This window comes from Nelumbo lutea, chromosome 1 (genome assembly GCF_056320005.1).
Source record: "Nelumbo lutea isolate HS-2025 chromosome 1, American lotus-T2T, whole genome shotgun sequence".
Classification (NCBI taxonomy): domain Eukaryota; kingdom Viridiplantae; phylum Streptophyta; class Magnoliopsida; order Proteales; family Nelumbonaceae; genus Nelumbo; species Nelumbo lutea.
The window spans coordinates 24,565,633-24,590,521 of record NC_142684.1 but is presented as its reverse complement, the minus strand read 5'-3'; the positions used below and the strand labels follow the sequence as shown (position 1 = coordinate 24,590,521).

At 39.1% G+C, this 24,889-nt stretch overlaps 1 protein-coding gene and 1 non-coding gene across 3 annotated transcripts; one reads left to right on the top strand and one right to left on the bottom strand.

The window, feature by feature from the left end:
- Positions 1-16,110: 16,110 nt before the first annotated feature.
- On the bottom strand, positions 16,111-16,182 carry TRNAQ-CUG (transfer RNA glutamine (anticodon CUG)). Its single transcript has one exon. It is a non-coding gene; the product is annotated as a tRNA-Gln (tRNA).
- A 4,565-nt stretch (positions 16,183-20,747) lies between these two features.
- On the top strand, positions 20,748-24,660 carry LOC148873982 (BTB/POZ domain-containing protein At1g21780-like). Of its 2 annotated transcripts, none has more exons than XM_088963397.1 (4): positions 20,748-21,116; positions 21,259-21,404; positions 23,579-23,694; positions 23,796-24,660. In XM_088963397.1, the coding sequence occupies exons 1-4, from the start codon at positions 21,001-21,003 to the stop codon at positions 24,399-24,401; spliced, it is 984 nt and encodes a 327-aa protein (XP_088819523.1). In that variant the 5' UTR covers positions 20,748-21,000; the 3' UTR covers positions 24,402-24,660. The 2 variants fall into 2 exon arrangements, with proteins under 2 accessions (XP_088819523.1, XP_088819522.1); XM_088963396.1 differs by having other exon boundaries at positions 20,875-21,116; positions 23,781-24,660.
- Positions 24,661-24,889: the final 229 nt, after the last annotated feature.

The window sequence follows — 24,889 nt, the reverse complement described above, 5'->3', positions numbered from 1 at the left end:
TCTACTGCTGCCGATAACAGATCTGTCGCTACTGGTAACACCTTGATGATGATGGTAGGTATTCATTGGCGGTGAGGGCGGATTGAACCTCAGAGATCTTTGTTTCGTCTTCATCCTCCCTCTACGGATTAAACCTTCGAGACCTCTCTATTTTCTTGGATAATTTTCCTTCTATCTTCTCATGTAAATCAAACACTGAAAAGTTAAATTTTTATATTTTCTCATCCCATCCCATGTTTTACCATCCCACCCAAATCTTCCCACAAACCAAACAGAACCTAATGAAAAGGGTGTTTATCACAAAGTGAAAGTTTAAAGGTATTTGTCACAAATAAAAATTCAAAGAATAATTGTCATTAACCCCATAAAATAGGGGTCTTTGTAATTTATCCTTTTTAGCAGCACAATTACCTATACAATGAACAAAGGAGATACAACTTGGTCTAAACCACGCAAAAACTCCTTTAATCCACGATAACATGACCCAAGTTGCATTCCTAGGTGGTAATGTTAAATGACTCATATATCTCATTGATCCTTCCTAGTACAATCGCAACAATCTATTTTCCCAAATAAACTTATACTTTGTTTTGAGGATAAATTTCTTCTAATTCTTTCCTAAATTATAAACATGATTACATTTTATCCTTAGGTTGCAATTGGTTGTAATACAAATCTTGACTAGACACAAAATTTATACCTGGCTCAGTTTTGTATTCATTTATTTGTAATTATGATTTGTATTCCTACTTGATACAAAATTTAAAATTTGTAGTAGTTGTCTCTTTTGCACTCACTAGAGCTGCAAATTTTGCATTGACCACCTTCCTCCTGCCTCATTTTTTTCTTATATAAAGTGGTGATTATATTATCTTTCAGGATAACCCTCCTCTTACCTCCATTCTCTTTCTTTTAAAATGGAGGTCACTTCATTTTACTTCTCACAAACAAATTAGACAAAGTCAAATATGAAGTAAAATTAAACTACGAATTACAAAATCGTTTTAAACCCCATGCATTTACACAAATGCATATGGAATTTATACTGCATCCAAACACAACGTTAATTTTATATTTGCATCTATACTCATTATTCTACTTCAATCTCAAATGATACCGCAAGTAAGTTGTACAGGGTATGAATACCATAAATAGTTTTCCTCCTTAAATAATTTGACCAAAATATAGTGGTAGACTAAAGATTGCAATTACTTGACTTTATTGGACCATAGCAACATGTTTCTATTTATAGATCTATAGATTCAATACAGATACAAGTCCAAATCAAATGAACGAAAATCATCTAACCAGTATCAGTCACTCACCAATACGTCTATAGTTACTCGCCAATACGTATCAGTCACTGACCGATAAGATACTTTAGGCTCAGTTTGGAAGGAGTAAACATTGTTGTATTATTTTGTATGTATTTCAACGGTATGCATTTGTACTCCATCCAAATTAAGCCTTAAATTTGGTTTTGGAGTTTGACCTATTTTAGGGGTAAACAGGCGTTATATTGATCCCCTAAACAGGTTTGGAAAAAAAAAGAGTAAATTAAATATAGGTACCCTATACTTTGGGGGTAGTGACAAATAAGTACCTGAACTTTTAATTGCAACATTTCAGCACCATGAACTCTAAAAAGTAGAGACTGAGTCCATTTGCTAGTACTCCGTTAGTTAACATTAAAGAATGCCAATAATAACCTCATCGTGTATTTCTAAGATCATTCTTAGGTAATCGAATGTCTTCCCACAATGACATTCTCACATGGACAGTAAATAATAGATTCAAATTTTCTGATGATGGCATTCTCTGGTGATGATTTTACTCTATAAAATGATATAAAAAATACATGAAAAGAGTATTTTTTAGATTATGTAATGTTTAATTGATGGAATACTAACGGATGGACCCAAGTGTCTTTATTTTAGAGTCCAGGATATTCAATTGTTACAATTCCAAGTTCAGGGTACCTATCTGTCACTACCCCAAAAGTTCAGGGTACCAACTATATGGATTGATATGTTCCATCCATATCGGCCTATATCAATATTTAGAATAGTTGGGGCCTATTTAATGATTGGCCTTCTTGAAAGAACCATCTTGTGTGTGGATAAGTCTTCCCTGAAATAGTCTTTCCAAGTAAATTAGGTGATGATAATATAAAATCACAAAGAGCAAGCAACATCACTTACTAGGGAGATATGATTATAGTGATCCAAGTGTATGTTCGCTATTATATGTATTTTGACTATCAAGAATTAGAGCTGTCAATGGATCGGATATTGTTCAAGACAGGATGGATCAGTCCCATATCAATTATTAATAGGTTCTATAAAATAGACCCATAACCAAATCATTTATTGATTGGTAAAATTGGGTTTGACCCAAATATATTTGACATGCTTCTATAATTACCTATTACAATAACCACTTGGAATTTCAATTTTAATAATATAATTTTAATAAAAATGACATATAAGGCTCCATTTGCTTTTTAATAAGTCACTTACCTGGGTAAATGCAATTACTTGGGTAAGTTTTTCCTAGGAAATACTTATCCAGGTAAGTGCATTTATCCATGTTCTTTTATTTATCATGTAAATAAGGTAATGACCATTTTATTCATAAAAATCCATTATTAAATGAGATAATTTTGTTCCGTTCAAGTGTTAATAAAGTTATTCACCCACCGGGTAAGTGATACCCAAGAAAATAAGCTTTCCCTGGTCCCCACATTAATTTAAAAAATGAACCTGGGATTCTTGGTCAATAGGAACTAAAATCCTATTGAACAACTTTCCGCCCTCTCAAAATCCAAAAATAAAAAACACCCCCTAAATAATAAATAATTTGTCTGATGATAAAATAAATGTTTTTAATCAATATTCCCCTAAATAATAAATAATTTGTCTGATGATAAAATAAATGTTTTTAATATTAAGTTATCGCTTCAGTTAGTTCAGATGTATTGGATATAGCTGAGACATTGATAGCTCTACCAAGAACTATTATAAATAATTAAAGCTCCTAAAACAAACATTCTGTCAATAAGAGGAATGTTATTGCTTTTGTTTTCACTTGATCTTAAAATTGTCACATCAGCAAGCAAAATTAGGTGAAAACATGATGGTTTTGTTTCCATAAGCGAATAATGTTTTTGAAACCATCAAAATTATATTTTATAAAAGAAAAAAAAATTCTTTTCTCTTTGAACATTTGAAAACAAGAAGAAACACATACGCAGTTGTTGCGGTCAAATTTTACAATAGAGGTAAAAAACTAGAACTTCCAGCTGAAGTTGGTTGTTGATCCCACTTGCACAGAAAGAAAGATGCTAGAAGCCTTGGGGGTGGTCACTCTGATAGTCAAATAAGCTGAGGTGAACTAGATAGTAGAGGTGGGGTAGAGTGCAAGAATGTATGAGCGTTGTACCTTCTACCACCTTGTCTATTATAAGCGAGGTGGCCATTGATGATGTCCATAACATCTTTCCTTGTCAACCCACATTTAGTGTTCGTCCACATTGTATGAGTTGGCACCATGTGGTTAGCGTTACCTACGCATTAAATGAGGTAGAATGCCTGATCGAGGTCGTAATGACTACAAGTCTACAAATGATTAATTCACCCTTAACTACCTATTGGCTTTTGAGGTCTATTAATAGATAAAATTGCCCCTAAAGCATACCACATGCCACAATCTCATTGGCTCGACGTATCCAGCCATGTCAAGAACCAATAACATGTTTCTATGTTTCTGTTTCGTGAAGCAATCTTGTTTTCAAAATTAGATGGCTTTGATTTATTTTTGGAACCATTTACTTTGGAGGATGCGTACTAAAATGGTCAAGAGTGGTCCAAGAGAGCTCACTGAACGGTGAATTAATGCTTTAGTTGCTCCTCAATACACAAATAACATGGTTAGAAGTCATTTTCCTTTATAATTGATGAAGGGTGATTTGGTCCCACCTCATAAACGGGCAATATGTGTACGTGATTCGACATCAATGACAATTCGACATGAGCAGATTGGCACATGAACATGACTCGACGTAGATGACAGCTCAACAAGTATCAGCTCGCCTCAGAATGAGCTCGGGTACGATAATGTCCCGAGCTGAAGGTACTTCGGGTTGAGTCCATCCCTATTCGTGAATTGAGATGACTGAACTCACGGCAGTCTAGACCCAAGCAAGTGACCCGCCTCGGAGAAAACGACTCACCTCGAGCAGAATCACCTCGGCATGCCACCAACAACTCGGCACAAGTATCTCGCCACAAGGTAGTTCGCTATAGGGTTCGTTATCAAGTAGCCCTGAGTCCCGCAAGAAGCTTCCTATCTGACAACCGTACCTGTCAACCCTGAAAGCTGCACCCACGTCCCTTGTCTGGCGGCGCAGTATCTGCCAACTCTGAGGACTGCACTCATTGTCCCTCACCAGGTAGCGTCATGCCTACCAATCCCGGAGGCTGTTTCCTACCTGGCAAGACCATACCCTACAACAATCGCATTGGCCCACCTGCTCCCTAGTCCTGACGACGATAGCCAATCACTCTAAGCCGTTGCCTGACAATAGATCGCCGCGGCAGAGATTTGGAAGTAGTCCCCTCAAACCTGCCAGAGTGTTAGTATATAAAGACTTCAACCCCCCAAGGGCCAAGGTATCGCATATTCACCACTTTCTATCTTTCTCATCTTCTTGCAAACTCATTCTCTTCCAATTTGCAACAAATCACTAACTTAAGCATTGGAGTGTTCCTGCCGGGTGAGCCACCCCGGGTTCCTTCATCTCTCTTCACATAGGTATCTCTTGCCCATCGCCAACTAGGAGCTTAGTCACTTCTAGCTAGGAGTGGTCGGATTGTGCATCATCAATTGGTGTCGTCTGTGGGAAACGTTTCAAAAGCCTTTCTTACCAAACTTTCACCAGCATCAATGGCGTCTTCAAGCAACGCCAAGCAAAACAATGGAACAAACACTTCTGGGGGGCACCTTCTGGAGGGATGAGAGATCCATCATATGGATAGCCAAACCTTGCAGGTAGGTTGGGCGAAATTTCAAAAATTTCCTCTCCCCTCATCTAGAAATCACATTCTCTGTTGTAGAAAATCTGCATTTTCAAGGATCAACCTTGAACCCTAAATCAAACCAGATCTGAAACCAAAGATAGGACAGAGATATACCTGATAAGAAGAAATAATATATCCCAATGAAGATATTCACGCCCAAAGAAAATCTCCAAAGACCGCTCCCACTGAATATGACACAATGTAGGGTAGAGCAGAATCAATAGTGTTCTTCCCAAGAACCGAACCCTTCAACAAGAATTCGATGAAGGCAGTGAGCACAACTTCAGATCAGCCTTTCTCCAAAGATTGATATCAAGAATTGTTCTTGATCACTCCTACAAGAATGGAGATCGAACTGGCAGTTGGCGACAAATAGGAGGAGAATGCAAGGAGAAGTTGGCACAGTCACATTGTAGTTGTCTTCTCTCTCTATTATCTGGGATTTGATATCTCTGGGTGGATTGGAGTGAACTGAATGGTTTGCCTCCTCCTCCTTTTATAGACTTAAAGAGATCATCTCCTAATCCCATTAGGAGTTTCCTGATTCAAATCCTTATTTGAATATGGACTCTCTTTAAGTGATAAGGATAGTCCTAATCTAATTAGTAGGTTTCCAGATCCAAATCTATATTTGGATATGGACTCTCTAAGTGGATAGGGACAACTCCATATCCTATCTACTGATTTAAATCCCAGATCCGCCCCTTCTTTAATTAGTCTTACTAAACCAGTTCGAAATGGACTTTAGGCCTAATAAGTCTTATGTGCTCAGTAAGCTTCCAAACTACTGGCCAGTTGGGCTTCTTTGTATGGCGAGGGACCCAAACATTGATCTACACATCAGTCACATGGGTTCAGCCTAGCCTCTATTACAAGGCCTGGCTGGATACACTATTATGGACAATGAACCCCCTGAGCCCATTACATGGGTTCCTAATAGACCCAACACTTACACTAAGTGGTCCTTGGGCCAAGCCACATTATAAAAACCTAGGGACTGTGGGCAGATGCAAGATTAGCCCATTAGGTACTACCCTCAATGGTCTTACACTTAACCTCTCAGCCCATAATGATCAAACACTATCCGACAAGAGAGGACCTCTCCCTCAACTGCAAGGAACAGTGTTGCACTCTCTACTCACATATATATATATATATGTATATCCGTATATAAACATATTTTGCAAAACAAATTTCAACGATTGAAATCGGTTGCTGGCAGTGTTGGTTTCCATCAGAAAGAGTGCATCCCCGAACATTACCTTTGTCCGACAAAGGGGTTGATCCTATCACTATGATCACCCACTTAGATGAATTCTCAGATTGTCCCAACATACCCAACTTTTGACCCCCTCTAAGGATCTCACTGATTTACATATCAATGACAGCCCAATCCGACACGTAGGGCAGTATTATAATCAAGTGTAGGGGTCAGGTGTATCTTTCTAGTTTTTTCCATCAATCTCCAAGGTCCAGGGCAATACTAGAAATCTAGTCCAGTTCAGGGTTTCAAATAAACCTACACTGCATGTACCTCAGGTCTCACCCTAACGGCTGAGACAAGCCACCCCAACTAACTTGGCGGCACATCAATGTCAGCCTTGGCAGGATAAATCTCCCCAGACTTATCCAACGGCTGTGGATATTCTAAACTAACACGAGTCTCATATGTATCCAATTTAAGGGTATTACATAGAAACACACCACAATAACATGAATCAAATATGTACTTTATTCATTTACATTAAATGTCATAAGGAACATCATTCTGATTGGAGCTAAGGGCATACACTGTCTAACAACACCCACTTGCACTTAGGTCCAATCTGGTACAAGCTAGAGTCCCAGACTTTTCACGTGTTTCATAAACATTTTCTATGTCAGTGGCTTAGTCAATGTGTACTTTATTCATTGAAACACACCACAATAACATGAATCAAATATGTACTTTATTCATTTACATTAAATGTCATAAGGAACATCATTCTGATTGGAGCTAAGGGCATACACTGTCTAACAACACCCACTTGCACTTAGGTCCAATCTGGTACAAGCCAGAGTCCCAAACTTTCTACATGTTACATAAACATTTTCTATGTCAGTGGCTTAGTCAATGGTTTGCCACATTCTCCACTGATGTTACATTTTAACATCAATCTCCTGTAGATCCAATGTTGTCACACAACAGTGGAATGGGTGATGTGCTGAATTCCAAATTCAAGAATGAACACCTTCATTCATTAGGCAACCTCACTTATGGAAATGTGTTCGGCTTGGGTTGTGGACTGTTATTTTCACTACTTAGGAATCCTTTTTGCTGACTTTTAGGAAACAACACACGATACTATCGTGAAATCATACCCAAATGTAGACTTCCTATCATCTGGATCTAACTGGTAGTCAGTATCAGTATACCCTTAGATTTGTAGTGAGCTACCATCGAATACCAGACAAAACTCTTTTGTCCTTCGAATGTACTTAAGTATATTTTTCACAGCGGTTTAGTGCTCCTGCCTTGTGTTGGCTTGAAATCTGCTTACAATACTCACTGCCTGAGCAATGTCAGGACGAGTGCACAACATGACATACATGATGCTCCCTACGGCCGAGGCATAGGGAACGCCCTTCATGCCCGCAATCTCCTCAGAAGTCTTGGGAGACATTTTCTCAGAGAGAGTGACTCCGTGCCTGAAAGGAACATTTTCTTTCTTAGAGTGCTCCATGTTGTATCTCTTGACTATCTTATCAATGTAAGCAAATTGGGATAATCCTATATCCACTTTGATCTATCTCTATAGAGTCGAAGGCCTAGTATATAGGAGGCTTCTCTAAGATCTTTCATGGAGAATTGCTGTGAAAGCCATACTTTCATTATAGTCAACATTCCTACATCATTCTCAATGAGTAGAACGTCGTCTACATACAGAAGTAGAAGCGTAACCTTATCTCCACTGGTTTTCCTATAAACACAGGGTTCATCTGGATTCTACTCAAAGTCAAACTTTTTGATAGTATAGTCAAACCAGATGTTCCAACTCCTAGAAGCTTGTTTAAGTCTATATATGGATCTATTTAATTTACATACCATGTGTTCTTGACCTGCAGCTATGAAACCATGCGGTTGATGCATATAGATATCTTCACTAAGATCTCCATTCAGGAACATAGTTTTGACATTCATTTGCCAAATCTCGTAGTCATGGTATGCTGCTACAGTTAGCAGGATCCTAATGGATTTAAGCAAGGCCATAGGTGAAAAGGTTTCCTCATAATCGATGCCCTCTTTCTAAGTATACCCTTTCACCACCAAACGAGCTTTGTAGGTCTCAACCTTGTCATCAGGGCCCTTCTTTCTCTTATAGATCCATTTGTAACCAATTGCTTTTACCCTATGGGGAGAATCTACTAGAGTCCAGACTCTGTTGGCCTTCATTGAGTCCATCTCAGTTCTCATGACATCTACCCACTTCAAGGAATCTATGTCCAACATAGCTTTCGTATAAGTCACGGGGTCCTCCTCACTTGTCGTAGCTTCCACCAGGTAACTCTCCTAGTCATAGCCAAAACGAATTGGAGGCCTAGAAACTTGGGTAGATCTTCTAGGTTGGTCACTACTTGGAACTTGTGGGATATCTCCCACTACTTCTCAGCTCTCCTCATCAAGAACAACTTCTTGACAATGATTGTTCAGGATGTAATCATCATCTAAGAAATGTGCATTTCGACTACAGAACACCTTCTGCTCACTTGGATCATAGAATAGGTAACCCACAATGCCTTTTGGGTAGCCTACGAATAGGCAACGACTAGTCTTGGATTCCAATTTGTCCACACTCGTTCGTTTAATATGCACTTGATAACCCCAAATCTTTAAGTGTTGCACACTTGGTTTCTTTCCGGTCCAAAGCTCATAGGGAGTCTTTGGAATTGATTTGGTTGGAACCCAGTTCAGCACGTATATCACAGTCTCCAATGCGAAACCCCAAAAGGATGTGAGTAACTCCGACTGGACGAGAAGTAACCGGACCATATCCAATAAAGTCCTATTCCTCCTCTCCGAAACATCGTTAAGCTGTGGTGTAGCAGGAGGAGCTAACTATGATATTATCCCGTTGACCTTCAAGTAGTCATTGAATTCATCAGAGAGATACCCCCACCTCGATCCGATCGAAGGGTCTTAATTTCTCTCCTTAATTGTTTATCGACCTCTTGTCTGAACTCCTTGAACTTTTCAAAGGATTCGGACTTGTGTCTCATTTGGTACACGTAACCATACCGAGAATAATCATCGGTGAATACACGTGCTGGTTACGAGTCTTAACACTTAGGGGACCACATACATCAATATGTATAAGGTCAAGCGTGCCCGTACATCTTTCAGGCTTACTGTTAAATGGTCATTTTGTCATCTTACCATGAAGGCAAGACTCACAAGTGGAAAGATCTTCTATAGTTAGAAAATCTAAAGGATCATCCTTTACCAATCTTGTAATACGATCAATACTGATATGGCCAAGTCGGTAATGCCACAGGCACATGGGATTAACTGTATCACAAATTCTTTTCTTGGGGATATTGTCTGATGTAGTTTCGGTTATGTTAGTTTTCAGAGAAGGATGAAGAACATAGAGATCATTCTCAAGTTCTCTGTATGCGACGAATTTGTTATTTCTTTTAATAGTAATCGTATTACCAAAAAGAATAGAATATCCATCTGCACACAATTTTGAAACAGAAATCAAATTTCTTCTCAAATTTTGTATATAAAGACAATCTTTTAGTACAATAATTCCTTATCTAAAAATTAATTCTATGGTTCCTATAGCCGCAACTGCAATACTTGTAGAAGTCTCCAAGTAAAGAACCACTTTTCCGTCACTCAGCGTTCTGCTTACCTTGAACTCCTACAGTGAATTGCACACATGAGTTGAAGCCCCATAGTCAATACAATAGGACGTAGAAGTAACCAACAGATTGGTTTCTATGACACATGATTCGAAATTACCTTTCTTAGATTCTAGGTACTGAGGACAGTTCCTCTTCTAGTGGCCAGTCTTCTTGCATAAGTGACATGCATCAGATGCCCTGTCCTTCTTCTGCTTCTTGGACTTAATGGCTTTCTTCTGAGGCTTCTTCTTTGCCTTCCTCTTGTTCTTGCCAACCTTGCTAGCTTCAACAAGCATAGCTAGGGGCTCATTCTTCTTAATCTGTTCTTCGGCCCTCTGCAACATATTGTTGAGTTCCTGAACATTGACATTCAACTTATTCATATTATAATTCATGATGAACAGATTGAAGGAAGGAGGCAAAGAGTTTAAGATGGCATCTATCTTGGTCACATGGTCCAGCCTGGATCCAAGAGCCTCAAGTTCAGTGATGTAACCCATCATCTGAAGATAATGGTCAAGAACTTGTTGCCCTTGGAACATCTGTGTAGTCATGAACTGTTTCAAGACCTTCTGTCGAGTAGAACGATTCTGCTCTTCGTACATTGTCTTTAAACTATCCAATATGTCATTGGCAAGCTCGATCTGATTGAACTGCCTCTGTATCGGATTGTCCAGGGAGGCAATGATATAACACTGGGCCAAGGAGTTTTTCTCCTCCCAATTCTAATAGTCTCTCCTACGGGTCTCAGAAGCCCTATCATTCGGATGCTTTAGGGCATGGTTTTTATCCACTTTATTTAACTTTTCATCAGTTAGGACCAACATAAGGTTTCGATACCAGTCAACATAGTTTGGTCCTTTAAGCTTATTGTCGTCTAAAATCTTCGCAAATTGTCCGTTCGCCATTTTTTGATAAAAGAGCAAACATTAGTCCACAACCTAATTTGATTCATGTTCATTACATAGATATGACTTTTAATCTATGTCCCATTCCCATTTATTCATTTCTGAGATTTCCTTCTTATCTCAGTGATGGAGACAGCGACTTATGTCTCTAGAAATGTGGGAAATCACATAGGATGCATAGAGCCAACTGTTTCAGCTGCAAAATCCCACAACGTTTATGTGAAGGATCATATTCACTCATCATATGAGGTTTCCCTTTGGCCTCTATCAGACAATATTCATTGTCATTTTAGGTTAAACCTTTCTGTCCAGTGAATGCTCACCCATCATATGATGGGTGCATAAGGCACTGTTTGCTTTTCAGTAAGTTACTTACTCGGGTAAGTGCAATTACTTGGGTAAGTTTTTCTTAGGAAATACTTATCCAAGTAAGTGCGTTTACCCATGTTCTTTTATTTCTCAGGTAAATAAGGTAATGACCATTTTAGTCATAAAAATTCATTATTAAATAGGGCATTTTTGTCTCATTGAAGTGTTAGTAAACTTATTTACCCACCAGGTAAGTGATACTTAGGAAAATAAACTTTCCCTGGTCCCCACATTAATCTGAAAAATGAACCTGGGATTCTTGGTTAATGGGAACCAAAATCCCATTGAACAACTTTCCCCCCTCTCAAAATCCAAAAAAGAAATGCCCCCTAGATAATAAATAATCTGTTCGATGATAAAATAAATGTTTTTAATCAATATTTTCTTTATATAAAATTTATACTTTTAGACATAAAATATGATAAGGATTACAAGACAGAAAACCTTTATATAATATTAAGTTATCGCTTCAGTCAGTTCAGATGTATTGGATAGAGCCGAGACATTGATAGCTCTACCAAGAACTATTATAAATAATTAAAGCTCCTAAAACAAACATGCTGTCAATAAGGGGAATGTTATTGCTTCTATTTTCACTTGATCTTAAAATTGTCACGTCAGCAAGCAAAATTAGGTGAAAACATTTTCATAAGCGAATAATATTTTTGAAACCATCAAAATTATATTTTATAAAAGAAAAAAAAATCTTTTCTCTTTGAACATTTGAAAACAAGAAAAAACACATAAGCAACTGTTGCGGTCAAATTTTACAATAGAGGTAAAACTAGAACTTCCAGCTGAAGTTGGTTGTTGATCCCACTTGCATAGAAAGAAAGATGCTAGAGGCCTTGGGGGTGGTCACTCTGATAGTCAAATCAGCTGAGGTGAACTAGATAGTCGATTATAAGCGAGGTGGCCATTGATGATGTCCATAACATCTTTCCTTGTCAACCCACATTTAGTGTCCGTCCACATTGTATGAGTTGGCACCATGTGGTTAGCGTTACCTACGCATTAAATGAGGTAGAATGCCTGATCGAGATCGAAATGGCTACAAGTCTACAAATGATTAATTCACCCTTAACTACCTATTGGCTTTTGAGGTCCATTAATAGATAAAATTGCCCCTAAAGCATGCCACATGTCACAATCTCATTGGCTCGAGGTATCCAGCCATGTCAACAACCAATAACATATTTCTATGTTTCTGTTTTGTGAAACAATCTCGTTTTCAAAATTAGATGGCTTTGATTTATTTTTGGAACCATTTACTTTGGAGGACACCTACTAAAATGATCAAGAGTGGTCCAAGAGAGCTCACTGGATGGTGAATTAATGCTTTAGTTACAACCATTCTACTTAATATTGTAGGTCCTCAATACACAAATAAGATGGTTAGAAGTCATTTTCCTTTATAATTGATTAAGGGTGATTTGGCCCGACCTCATAAACAACGATATGTGTACGTGATTCAACATGAATGACAATTCGACATGAGCAGATCGGGATGTGGACATGACTCGAGCTGCCTGTGGTGAGCTATGCTGAGCTGCCTATGGCGAGCTATGGCAGGCTCTGCCGAATTGCCTGTGGCTAGCTATGCCGAGCTGCCTGAGCTGCCCAATTTTCAAGAGGCTGCACTTGGTTTGCATGAGGTGTCAGGTGTCACAATTTCACTAGAGGGCTAAATCCGCCCTCATCATTTGCCCCCCACTCCCGAGTTGAGAGTAACTCAGCGAAGGGAGTGGATTTCTTCTTTTGGCTCGTAAGTCGATGAGTTAGTAAGTGCTAATCCAATTCCTTAGGCTTTGGGAGCTGCCTACAAGTGTCGAGCTGCCCGTAAGGTGAGGAGGTCTCCGCCAGTTCAGTAGTGTAGCCTTTAGGCTGTAGGGGCAACTTATAGTTCACTTTTGCTGATTTTGCCCATGTCGAGGAAGCGACTAGGTTTTTAGCAATAATGTGGCCCGTAGAGACTCATAGTCCACTCTTCTTGACTTTTCCCATGCCGAAGAGGCGATTGGGTCTTAAACAGTAATGTGGCCCATAGGCTTTAGGAACGACTCGTAGTCTACTCTTCTTTGGCTTTGCCCGTGCTGAAGAGGCGAATAGGTCTTAAGCAGTAATGTGGCCCGTAGGCTTTGCCTGTGAGGTGCCGAGCTGACTAGGTGCCAAGCCACCTGTGAGGTGTCGGGCTGATCGGGTGCCGACCTACCTGTGAGGTGCCGAACTGACCAGGTGTCGAGCTGCCTGCGAGGTGCCGAGCTAACCAGGTGCCGAACTACCAGTGAGGTGTCGGGCTGACCGGGTGCCGAGCCACTTGTGAGGTGCCAAGCTACCAGTGAGGTGTTGGGCTGATTGGGTGCCAAGCTACCTGTAAGGTGCCGAGCTACCTATAAGGTGTCGAGCTGACCAGGTGGGTGCCTTAGAGCTATGATTGCACTACATTAGGGCTGACTGGGTGTCGAGCTACTTGTGAGGTGTCGAGCTGACCAGGTGCCGAGCTGACCAGGTGGGTGCCTTAGAGTTATGATTGTGCTGCATCAACTTCGTAATGCCGGTCACCCACTCCTACAAGAAGCTACTAGGAGCTTGACTTTTGGGGGCAACACTACTAACTTTAGGTCGTCAGCTCACATAGGAGCCTTGGAAGGCTTGACCAGTAAGGGTGCCTATGTAGTCTATTGGCTGCCAACTCCCGCAGAAGCCACGAAGAGCTCGTCTTTGTAGGGGGACCTTGCGAAGAGGACTGATGAGGCTTTATCCGAATTAAAAGTAAAGTTACTTAGTCTATTAGCTCCCTGCACAGTGTTTGAGTTCATAAAAAATGTAAACTATAAAGCGAGAGCTTCAATTTCTAAAAAGTGAGGACTTAACCTTCCAAGAGAAGAGGACTTAGCTTTTGTAAGATGAGAACTTAGCTTTTGTAGGATGGGAACTTAGCTTTTTGTAGCGTGTTCCCATAGACGACACCAATTGATGTAACCGGTTCTGGTCATGTAACAAATTTTTTTTTTTGCTAAGTATCTCATCATTTGACATGCTCCCAGGAGAGGATGGTGGAGCTCCCTGGTTGCGATGCCTAGGGGAGAGCTATGCCGAGCTCCCTGATGGAGAATTGCCTGGGGGAGAGCTATGCCGAGCTCCCTGATGGCGAACTGCCTGGGGGAGAGCTATGCTGAGCTCCCTGGTGGTGAACTGCCTGGGGGAGAGCTATGCTGAGCTCCCTGGTGGCGAACTGCCTTGGTGAAGTCGTCATTTGACCAAATCCTAGGCAGTCTGTGACTTAGAGGATGGTGGAGATCCCTGGTGAAGTGCAACCCGTTTGCCCTCTGCATGAGGTGATCTTCCCTCCTTTGTAGGCGGCAGGAGTTGAGAGACTTGCGAGAACTCCATCTTTTGCTCCTCTTTGTAGGTGGCGGGAGCTGAAGAACCTGCGAGAACTGAATCAGAGGAACCTGGGGTATTTACCCGGCAGGGACTCTCCGATGTTTAAGTTAGCACTCTGATTGTAGAGAGGTTGAAGATGATATTGGAGAAATGAGAGAGCAAGGGAGCAGGGATTACCTCCATATTTTCCATCTCTGTTGTCTTTGGGGGTCGGAGTTCTTATATAGTGGTGTCCTATCAAATCAGGCATAACAACCTTTGTCAAGTCAGGCATAACCACCTCCGTCTCTCTGCCGCAGTCGTTATTGCCAGAGCTGAAGTGGCGGGTATAGGCAACTGTTGCAGAGTACGACTCTGCCAGGCAAGGGACAACTATCATGGCTGGCAGGCACAGCGCCGCCTGATAAGAGACATGGGCGCAGGTCTCCGGATTTATCAGGTACGGTTGTTAGGCAGGAGATCTTCCTGCGATATGCCGAACTGCTCTTCTGTACCGAGCTACCCTACAAGTGGCGATCTACCTATGGCGAGATGTTTGGGGGGGAGCTATGCCAAGCTACTTGTGGCGAGCTCCATCGAGTTGCCTGTGGTGAGCTATGCCGAGCTACCTGTGGCAAGCTATGACAGGCTTTGCCGAATTGCCTGTGGCAAGCTATTGCCGAGCTGCCTAGTTGTCAAGAGGTTGCACTTGATTTGAATGAGGTGCCAGGTGTCACAATTTTATTGGAGGGCCAAATCTGCCCTCATCAAGAACCATTGCCTCGGTTTCGATTAAATCATGTCTTTTCATCTTAAACTTTAGAGTAGATTATAATGCATTTGCTTTTAGTAAGATTTATAGTAGTAAAATGTACCAAAAAATATTAGTAGTAAAAAATGTCACTCTCTACTATTGACCTATATTCTCAAATACTCTACTGAATCATATATTAGCCTTGATTTTTCCTCTCGGCCTAGTGCCTGGATTCTTAAGCTTCGTCAAGCTGTGTTGAGTTTAAGGTTGTAGTGCAATTTCACTTGCACAGTTGCACTATGGGAGTGAAATTTTGGTTTATTTTTATTTTGGCCTTTACCTTATTGTGTTCATTTGTATTGTATATGAAATAAAATAAAACCTGAACGGAAGTAAAGTAAAATAAAACCCAAAGCAAATTGCACACTCATTTGCACTTCCTGCAGGGTGTTAAGTTGGAAGACTCAGCAGATTACTTGTTGCTCAGCTCTTGAAGTAGAGACCCTAGAAGTTGGTACTCTTCTACCCCCATGCCAGAGTCGTAATTTGGGTTGGCCCGAATTAGTCTTTTACATTGCTTTGGGCTTGGGCTATTGACAAAAGTCCAACCCAAATTTTCGGTGCTTTGTGTGCCTTGTCATTTCCTTTCTTGTTTTCATCTGGGCTTTGGCCCAATCTTTTTACCAAAAAAGAAAAAAAATTCCAGAGGTCTTATAGAATTCGCCACCAACAACAGTGAGGTAAAATAAGGTTCCACCGAGACTTGAACTCGGGTTACTGGATTCAGAGTCCAATGTCCTGACCACTAGACCATGGAACCATAAGATACTTTCGAGGATTATTAATCCTACTTATTTAATATAACTTTACCAAAATTTCAACCAATGAAAACCAATATCTTAATAACCCAAACCAGATGTCTAACCGGATAACTGTTGAGGTAGAATGGTCCAACCATTCTGTTCACCAAGTGAATGTAACAATAAAACCCCTGAAAAGCAATCAGCTGTTGACTGAGGTCAATAACAGATGGGATCATGGGAATTTGAAAACATTGTTGAAAAGATGGGCATTATTAATTCTATTAGACGGATAGAATCATCCAATGGAAGAACTGATCCCAGACTACTAGTGCATCCAGATTGTGCCCCCTGTGGTGACGAAGCTGAGACGAATGACACCTATTATGGTATTGCCCAGTGGACTGGAAAGGCTGAATGATTCGGCTCCCCTAATCCCTACGGCCAATTAGTATTGATGTTGTCTGTGCCAACCAGAACCAGGTACCTCGGCAGCTGCATTGAAGCTTCGCTCGACATAGAAGTGGAGTGGTGTTCCAGTTCGTGTAAGCCTTGGCCCCAGCTCACATTGGGATGTTGTTGAAATATCCGGATGGGCTAGAGATTAGACCTGTTAGCTGTTAAGGATCGGGCCAGGCGGGGCTTTGCTTCTTTATTAACAGAACATGTTCGGGCCTAAGCCTGAGCTTGGGTCGATCATCAGGCCTAGATCTTGATAACCCCGAATCCGGTTTTTATAAATTTCAAAGCTTGCGCCTGAACTCAAAACTTGACCTAAAAATTGGTCAAAATGATATTTTTATTTTTTTTCTTAAAAATAAAATTGATTTATTTATATTAAACTCCCTCAAAGACAAAAAATACCAAACGATTTCACTATGGCTTGAGAAAAGAGAAGAGGAACAAAGGAAAAAGGTATAGCATCTTTTTTATTATATAAAATATTAGTACCAGGCTTGGGTTCAGACCGGACTTATTTAAAAAAGTCTGAGCCCAGCCCAAAAAAAATTGGGCTTATTGTTTAAGGCAAGAACCCAAGCTCATGGGCCTAACAACATATCCAAGCCTGAGAAATAACAAGTCAGGCCAAGAAGGCCCTTTGAGTTACTTGGTTATGAACAAGTCTTCTAGATACAAAGTCATGCGCAATGGGCTAGGCAACCTATCAAGAATGAACATGCCACTATCCGGTTTCTCAGCTGAATAGTGGGATGATCATTTTAGGAGGGGTAGCAATGCGCCAGGTTCATGCATACCCAAGCCTAGATCATATTAGAGGCATCACCCTGGGTCTTGGAGGGTATGGGTCCCTTATGACAGAGATAGACCTATTCACAGGCCGGGCCAGGCCAGGTTCGGGCTGGGCTGTCTCTACATTAACAGAATATGCTCAAGCTTGAGCTTGAGCCCGGCCTGATCATCGGGCCTTGGTCTTGAATCCAAGCCCGGCCTGATTATAAAGACCGAAACCTGGGCCTGAGACCAAGCCCGGCCAAAAATATGAAAAAATGAATTTTTCCTTTTTAAGTCAATTAAAAATTATTCTATTTATATTTAAAGGCCTCAAAACCTAAAAAATAATGAAAAATCCCATTATTACTTGAAAAAAGATAAAAAATAAAGAAAAAATATATTATATATGCTTTTTTATTAATTAAAAAATATTTTTATTATATAGTACACTATCAAATTGGACTTGGGTTCAGGCTTGGGCCGATCTTTTTTAAGAAAACTCAAGCTGGGCTTGAAAAAAAGTCAGGCCCAATATTTTAGGTTCAAACCTGAGCCCACAGGCCTGAAATCCTCCTGTTCAAACCCGACTTAGATCAGGCTGAGCCAAGCTAGCCCATCAGGCTACCCGGCCCATGAATAAGCCTAGACAGAGGAAGTTCTGGACAGGTACCATTGGAGAAGCAAAAACCCGAACTCATTCGCATATACACAAATCTGAAGTTTATATGAAATCCCGAAATATGAATTCTATGTGAAATTTCAAAAGAAGTTTGTTCTATCATAAAGAATGGGTTGGGTTTCTGAAACATATTTCATTGATCAATATAGCAAACTGAGGTTGTTTATATCGAAAAAGCATCATATCTTAAAAATGCATGTGTGGGAAATTTGTTTACATAAATATCGAGAAACGACATTGATAATAAGTGTGATAGTTGAAGTTACTCTCATGATTGATGTGATAATATATATCTCTCATCAATTTATATTGTTTAACCCAAAATATTTCAGGTTGAAATAGCAATTTTATTTACCAATACAACCTTTTAAAGTATCTTAATATTCTTTTAAGAGTTTGAAGAAATTTTAGGCTGTGTTTGATTTGAAGGAAAAGGTAGTGAAAGGAAAGAGACTTATACAAACCTTGTATAGGTTTTCTTTCTTTTCTTTACCTTTTCCTTCAAATCAAACACACCCTTAAGAAACTTAAGAAACAAGAGATTCTTTTAAATGTAAACTCTCACGTAGAAGAAACAGGTTCATCACTCAAATCAAATGCAACTCGTAGTTTATTAATGAATTCATCTTCACCAATCTTTTGTTGTTAACATTATGAATACTAGCAAAACTTGAACTTGCATGAATTACTATGTTGCCTAAGAGTTGATGGATCTCCTTTCTTGCACAATCTTAGGCATCCTTTGTCAAGTATTTTTAGTAAGATCTTCTGATAGATTAGATGGCCAAAAGATCTAAGGAGCTTTTTGGGTCTTACCTTTAAAAATATAACAAGTCAAAATTAATTAAAACTTTCATGAGTCTTCATTGTTTATCATAAAATTCATATTTATTCTCTAATTAATAAGATCATAAATCTCTCTCTCTCTCTCACCCACCCACCTTAATAGTCAGGGGGGAGTCAGGAGTGGCAAAGAGGTCCATGCCCCCCCCCCCCTATGCCTTGAAAATCCCTGCAATACCCATTTTAACTTTACCTATATTTTGGTCCCCCTACTTATATTATTAAATTTTGCCCCCCTATCAATGTTTATTACATTTTGGTCCCCTCAAAAGAAAATCCTACCTCCACCCCTGTTAATAGTTAATGTTTGTAATATTTCCCCTCCTCATTAAATCATTCTTTTCTTCTTAAATCTTTCATACTTAATCCCTTTTGCTCTCTAATAGAGTAGGAAAGTAAATTAGATGGATTGGCTTAGGTTAAGGGCTAACTCTTCGGATCACCCCTTGTCGGATCTGAAAAGATCAAATCCGATGTGTTATATATTTATAAATATAAATATATATAATACATATATATATATTATTTATTTATTTATAAACATATTATTTATATTGTATTTTTACAAATTTGTTATATTATTTATTTTTCATAAAAAACATGTATATATATGTTTAAAATAATTAAAAAATACTTGTATTTTTTGTTTTTTCTTTATTTAAATTCATATATTTTATTTTTTTATTTTAATAATTTATTAGTTTTTAAAGAAAACAAGTTAGATCAAATTAGATCTGAAGATTCGATAGGGTTCAAATTCAAATGGAGTCCTATAAGATCTAATAGGATCATTGGATTGGATTAGACCCGACATGTCAATGTTGGATCGGATTCAAATATAAACTGATTCGAGTCCAATCCGATTCGTTTGCATACCTAGCTAAGCTGACCCAAATTAATGTCAAAATCCAAAATTCCCTACCCAATACATGGGGTGAACCATTCTTCTTCTATAAGTCTAAAGAAACAATTTCTCTGTTATTAGGCTTTTCTTTCTTTATTTTATTAATTTAATGTGAGCCTTTAGTTATCTTTGTCAAATTAATTTTTAAATTTGGGATTTTTGGGCTGCAATCCCCCTCACAAATCTGATTTGCAGCCCCCTCCTAGTCTTCTAGTACCCCCTCCTATAAACCGCATCCTGCCCGTGGATTTGGTATCAATCCATGGTCAGGATTTAGTCCACCCCTAGAGTGGAGCTCTAGATTTCTAGGGGTGGATTGAACTATAAAAACCCCTTTAATTTTTTTTTTTTTAACTTGATTATTGATAAACATATATATATATTTTTGATTTATAGGGCTACACAAAGGGGGATATCCCATTTGCTAAACCCTTAACCCCAACCTTAGTGGTAGTTGAATTTGATCCCAAGTCCCACTACAACTAGATAACCTACTAACAAAGCCAGTTGATTTATGTATTTCTCACAAAATATAACTTATATAAAAAGGAATAAATGTGAAGTTAAATAATTAAAAAAGAAAAGAAAATTATTTTTCTTCTATTTTATATATAAAAACTAAAAGTATATAAAAATTTTACTGAATATTTTTTACTTCATTTTCCCATAAAAGTACATTTTTAATCAGCAGCCCACACGTCACCGCTAGTTCATAATATGTAGGGAAATCCGATTCGAGCTGATCCGATCCGTTTATAATTGACTTGTTTGATTTGATAAAGAGTAAACCAAACAAAGCCTAAACCCAACAATTGATCATTAGATTATTTCTTGTATCTTGCCACGTGTAAAACCAACCCAAGATTCCTTGCATATTTACCTCTTTTTCTCGGCTATAAGACCCGAAAACAACATAATGCAATGTCATTCTTAACCCTTTACAAAAGTATAATTACAAGATCAATTGCCTAATATTTTCGTTATTTTGGAAATGAATATGGGCATTAGCATAATTGAAATTCTTATCTAAATATTTTATTCGGACTTAAGATCGTTCGACAATGGAAGGACACCGACTTCCGGTCTCACTCTCTCAGGTCTCCATAGTCTTGAGGTGGACCTCAACTGCTAATTGAGAGTTGCAGACTCAGAGAGAGAGAGAGAGAGAGAGAGAGAGAGATGAGCAGCGATTCGAAAGTAGAGACGATCTCGAGACTTGCTCAGTGGAAGATAGAGAACTTTGGTCCATGTTCTTACAGACGGTCTGACCTTTTCAAGGTCGGAATTTGGAACTGGTAATACCCTTCTTCCTTGTATAATTCTCCATGAAACCCCCTTTCTTTTTCTTTAGTCTAGTTTGATTCTTCTGGATTTACCCGATTGTGCTTGAATTCCGAAATATTCACCTGATTCTTTCCTCTTTCCATTGAAATACAGGCACTTGTCGATAGAGAAGAATCGCTATCTCTACATTCGTCTCTTTCCAGAGCCTTGTCGGGTCGCTAAAGAACAACCTCCAATAGCTAGATTTGTTCTCCGAGTATCCAATGTTGGCGCTAGTCGTCGCCCTTATATCTCGCCAAGTATTTATTCTAATTTCGTTTTTTTTCGCTGCAAATTCTAATTTCGTTATTATTTTGTATTTGAGCGTTCATTTATTAATTCCTGTTCTATTTCCGTTTCAAGAATCTACTCAATTATCACAGAACGGTATAACTAAACTTCAATTATCTGTTTGATGCTTTTCACATGATGTAGTGAACTAGATGCAGGATCAGACAAATCAGAAATGTGTTCATGAGCTAGTCCAATTTGCATAATTTAATTGATTTCAAATGCGACAATTGAATTGATCTAATTGATTGCTTCAGTGCGGCTTCATAAATAAAAAAAAAATGATAACTCCAGTGCTTCTTATTGTGAAATTTCAGTGTTAATGTTAGTCAAGTATCAGTTGTTGTACGGTAGATGATACGTTATTTCTTATTCCGTTTCTTAAATTCCAAATTTGGCTTTGTTCTGTTTCCCTTGTGCTTTTTTCTTCCTTCTTTTTTTATCAAGGCCGTGAAGGAGCCAAATGTTAATTTTCTTTTGTATTTTCCCTTTTTATTTCACTCTTTGCTAGGACTCAGAAACAGAAAAATGGAACGTTATAGTAAGTTGTGCTTTTTAATGCTGTGAAGCATAACATGATCATCCATAAGATCTTATGCTGTTTCCGACCATTGGTGGTGGAGCATTTATATGGAGTTTGGTGATGTATTTTTTGAATTTATGGCAGTTGCTGGAAATAAGGTTCTCAGTCTTAAACCTGTCAATGGGGTCAACAAAGAATATTCTCTATGAATTTGGAAACATGGAAATCTCCTCAATCTTCTCATAGGGCAAGCTCTACATTTTGTTTCAACAGGTTTTCTTCCATTCTTCAGTTAACCTTGAATTTTATCCAACTTGATGAAGAGTTCTTTTCTAAAAAACACAGTGGCAATACCCAGTCCATGGAGCCCATCCAACCCAGCCACTTGTATCCTTACCACCCATTTATTTGGTTGATTGTATATGGGTTGACAACCCATTTGCAACATGTTTAGATGGGTGGGTTGGTTTGGACCATGGGAACCCATTGTTTGCCCTCCCACATCCTGCCTCTGCCCATCTTGTCTTCCCCCTCTTTCTCCCCAAGTCCCCAACTAGAGAAAGAGCTGTTGGTTCCCACTCACCACCCCAACCATATTCCTCTTCTTCTTTCAATGATCTCATTACATATTCGTCTCAAGCATTTTTGGCATTAACATTGTCCAAGTCATCAAGAAAGTCATTTGAAGTGTTGCTAGTGGACTCATCATGAGCTTACATGGTGCATCCTTTTGAGCTATTCCTCTCATTTTGCTTGGGCCTTTGAACATGAGTACATGACTAACCAAATGAAGTATTACTCATGACAATGGCAAGTCAACATCAATGGGGAGCTTGGATGACAAGGTTATGAAAGGAGTTTTTTGGCGTTTGTTGAGATGGAGGCGTTGATGTGTGCTATTGTTCTTGGGGAGGAATGCTTGACAGAAGATGGAGAAGAGGGGATTTGGGTTCATACTGTTACCAGGATTTAATGTTGCTTTGTTTAACTTCATTATGTTATGGTACAATTGTAAAACTACTAAAACTGCAGTCAGCATGGTAGACAGTAAGGGGCATAGGGGGAATTATGTAACTATAAATGCTTGTAGACTGTATGTGTATGGTTTTCTGTAGCTAACCATTTTAGAAGGAAGTCAATTTGGGGTGGATAGGATTGAGTTGCAATCCATGTAGTTAAGTGTAGTTGAGTAATCCAAGACACCAAATTGGTACCTGTGTTATCATTTATAAACCCTCAATTTCTATGTCAATTGCTAGGTACTCTATAGAAGGAGAAAAAATACATTTATTCATGCAACAAAGCTTATTGAATTAAAAAATGGACCATTACCTAATACTGTTCATTCTGGCTATCCAGGGTTTTGGGAGGGGTGTACTGGATAGGAACCTAACCCTGGTTGTTTTCTTTGTTTGCATGAAATGGCTGTTCTCAGTGTGAGACCCGTGTTTTCATGCTTGTCAGCTCAATATTTTATCATCACACTAAGCAATAGTCCTATTTGAACTTACTGCAATCTGCATGTTCCATCTTAGAAATTGATCAACTTCAAGATGATCTTCTGTATACTTGCCAGTATTTATGGGTTCTCACTGACACACTATGTACCTGGTGTTGCAGTTCATGAGAGGCTGCTTCGGACCAGTGAAGACTTTGTGTGGCCTGTTGATTCTACTATTCATGGCCGATTTATTATTGATGTTGAATTTCTGGACCTGAAGATTTGTCCCTTAAATGTTAGTGTTTTTTTGATAATCATGTTTTACATTCTGATAGGCACTATTGTCACATTTTCTCATGTTTAAAACCATTTATAATATAGCATATTGAAATTCAGGGTGGGGAAGCCTATTCTATATGGCCTAGTGAAGGAACAATGCAGAACCTTGCAACCCAAAGTACCCTGAGATGCCTCTCCCGTATGCTCGATGAAGCTATCCATGCAGATGTAACCATCAATACAGCTGATGGAACTCTGAGAGCTCACAAGGCAATTCTGTCAGCAAGTTCTCCTGTGTTCCAGAGCATGTTCTTGCACAACCTCAAGGAGAAAGAGTCCTCAACAATTGATATAGAGGACATGTCACTAGAGTCCTGCACAGCCTTACTTAGTTACTTGTATGGGACCATAAAACAAGAAGATTTCTGGAAGCACCGGCTTGCGCTGTTGGGGGCAGCAAACAAGTATGACATTACTGACCTAAAAGAAGCTTGTGAAGAAAGCCTCTTGGAGGATATTAATTCAAGCAATGTCCTTGAGAGGTTGCAAGAGGCCTGGCTGTACCAATTGAACAAGCTGAAGAAAGGATGCATGACGTACTTGTTTGATTTTGGAAAAATATATGATGTCAGGGATGAAATAAATAGCTTTTTCCGCCATGCTGACAGGGAACTGGTGGTGGAGATGTTTCAGGAGGTTCTAAACGCGTGGAAGCCTGCATAACTCCTGCTTTGCCAAATTAGTTATAAGTTACTATCAATGCATGCATGCATGTACACATCCTTGTAATTTTGTCAGGTATGTTAAACTTCTTAGTCCCAGAAGGATAAAAGTAGCCGTGAGAGTATTTAGATTGTGTACGAGGTATGTGCTTTTCTCATTGTTGCTGCACACTGGTATCAGTTTCCGGGATGTACTAAATTGCAGTCTATTATCCAAGTTAACGAGATAAGTTTGGAAGATTCTAGTTGTGCAGTTCAAATTTGGTGTTGATTTGTAGACTCCATGAAACATTGGTTACCAAGTCATCTAGCAAATGTTACTATATCATATTCCAACGAGCTGCATCAGGGATTTCAACTCCCCTGAAAGAAGAAAGAAAAAGAAGAAATAATTGCTTCTTGGAAGGGGAAAGGGATATAGCAGTAGAGATTATTTTATGATTCTGTGCTAAATTTCCAATAGAAATATGAACAGGCTAAAGATGGAAA

Bases quoted from the DNA above. Each gene is read 5' to 3' on its own strand.
- LOC148873982 (XM_088963396.1), top strand. From the start codon at position 21,001: ATGAGCAGCGATTCGAAAGTAGAGACGATCTCGAGACTTGCTCAGTGG. The intron at 21,405-23,578 runs GTATTTATTCTA...CTGGTGTTGCAG, and splicing joins TCGCCCTTATATCTCGCCAA to TTCATGAGAGGCTGCTTCGG. The intron at 23,695-23,780 runs GTTAGTGTTTTT...TTTATAATATAG, and splicing joins TGAAGATTTGTCCCTTAAAT to CATATTGAAATTCAGGGTGG.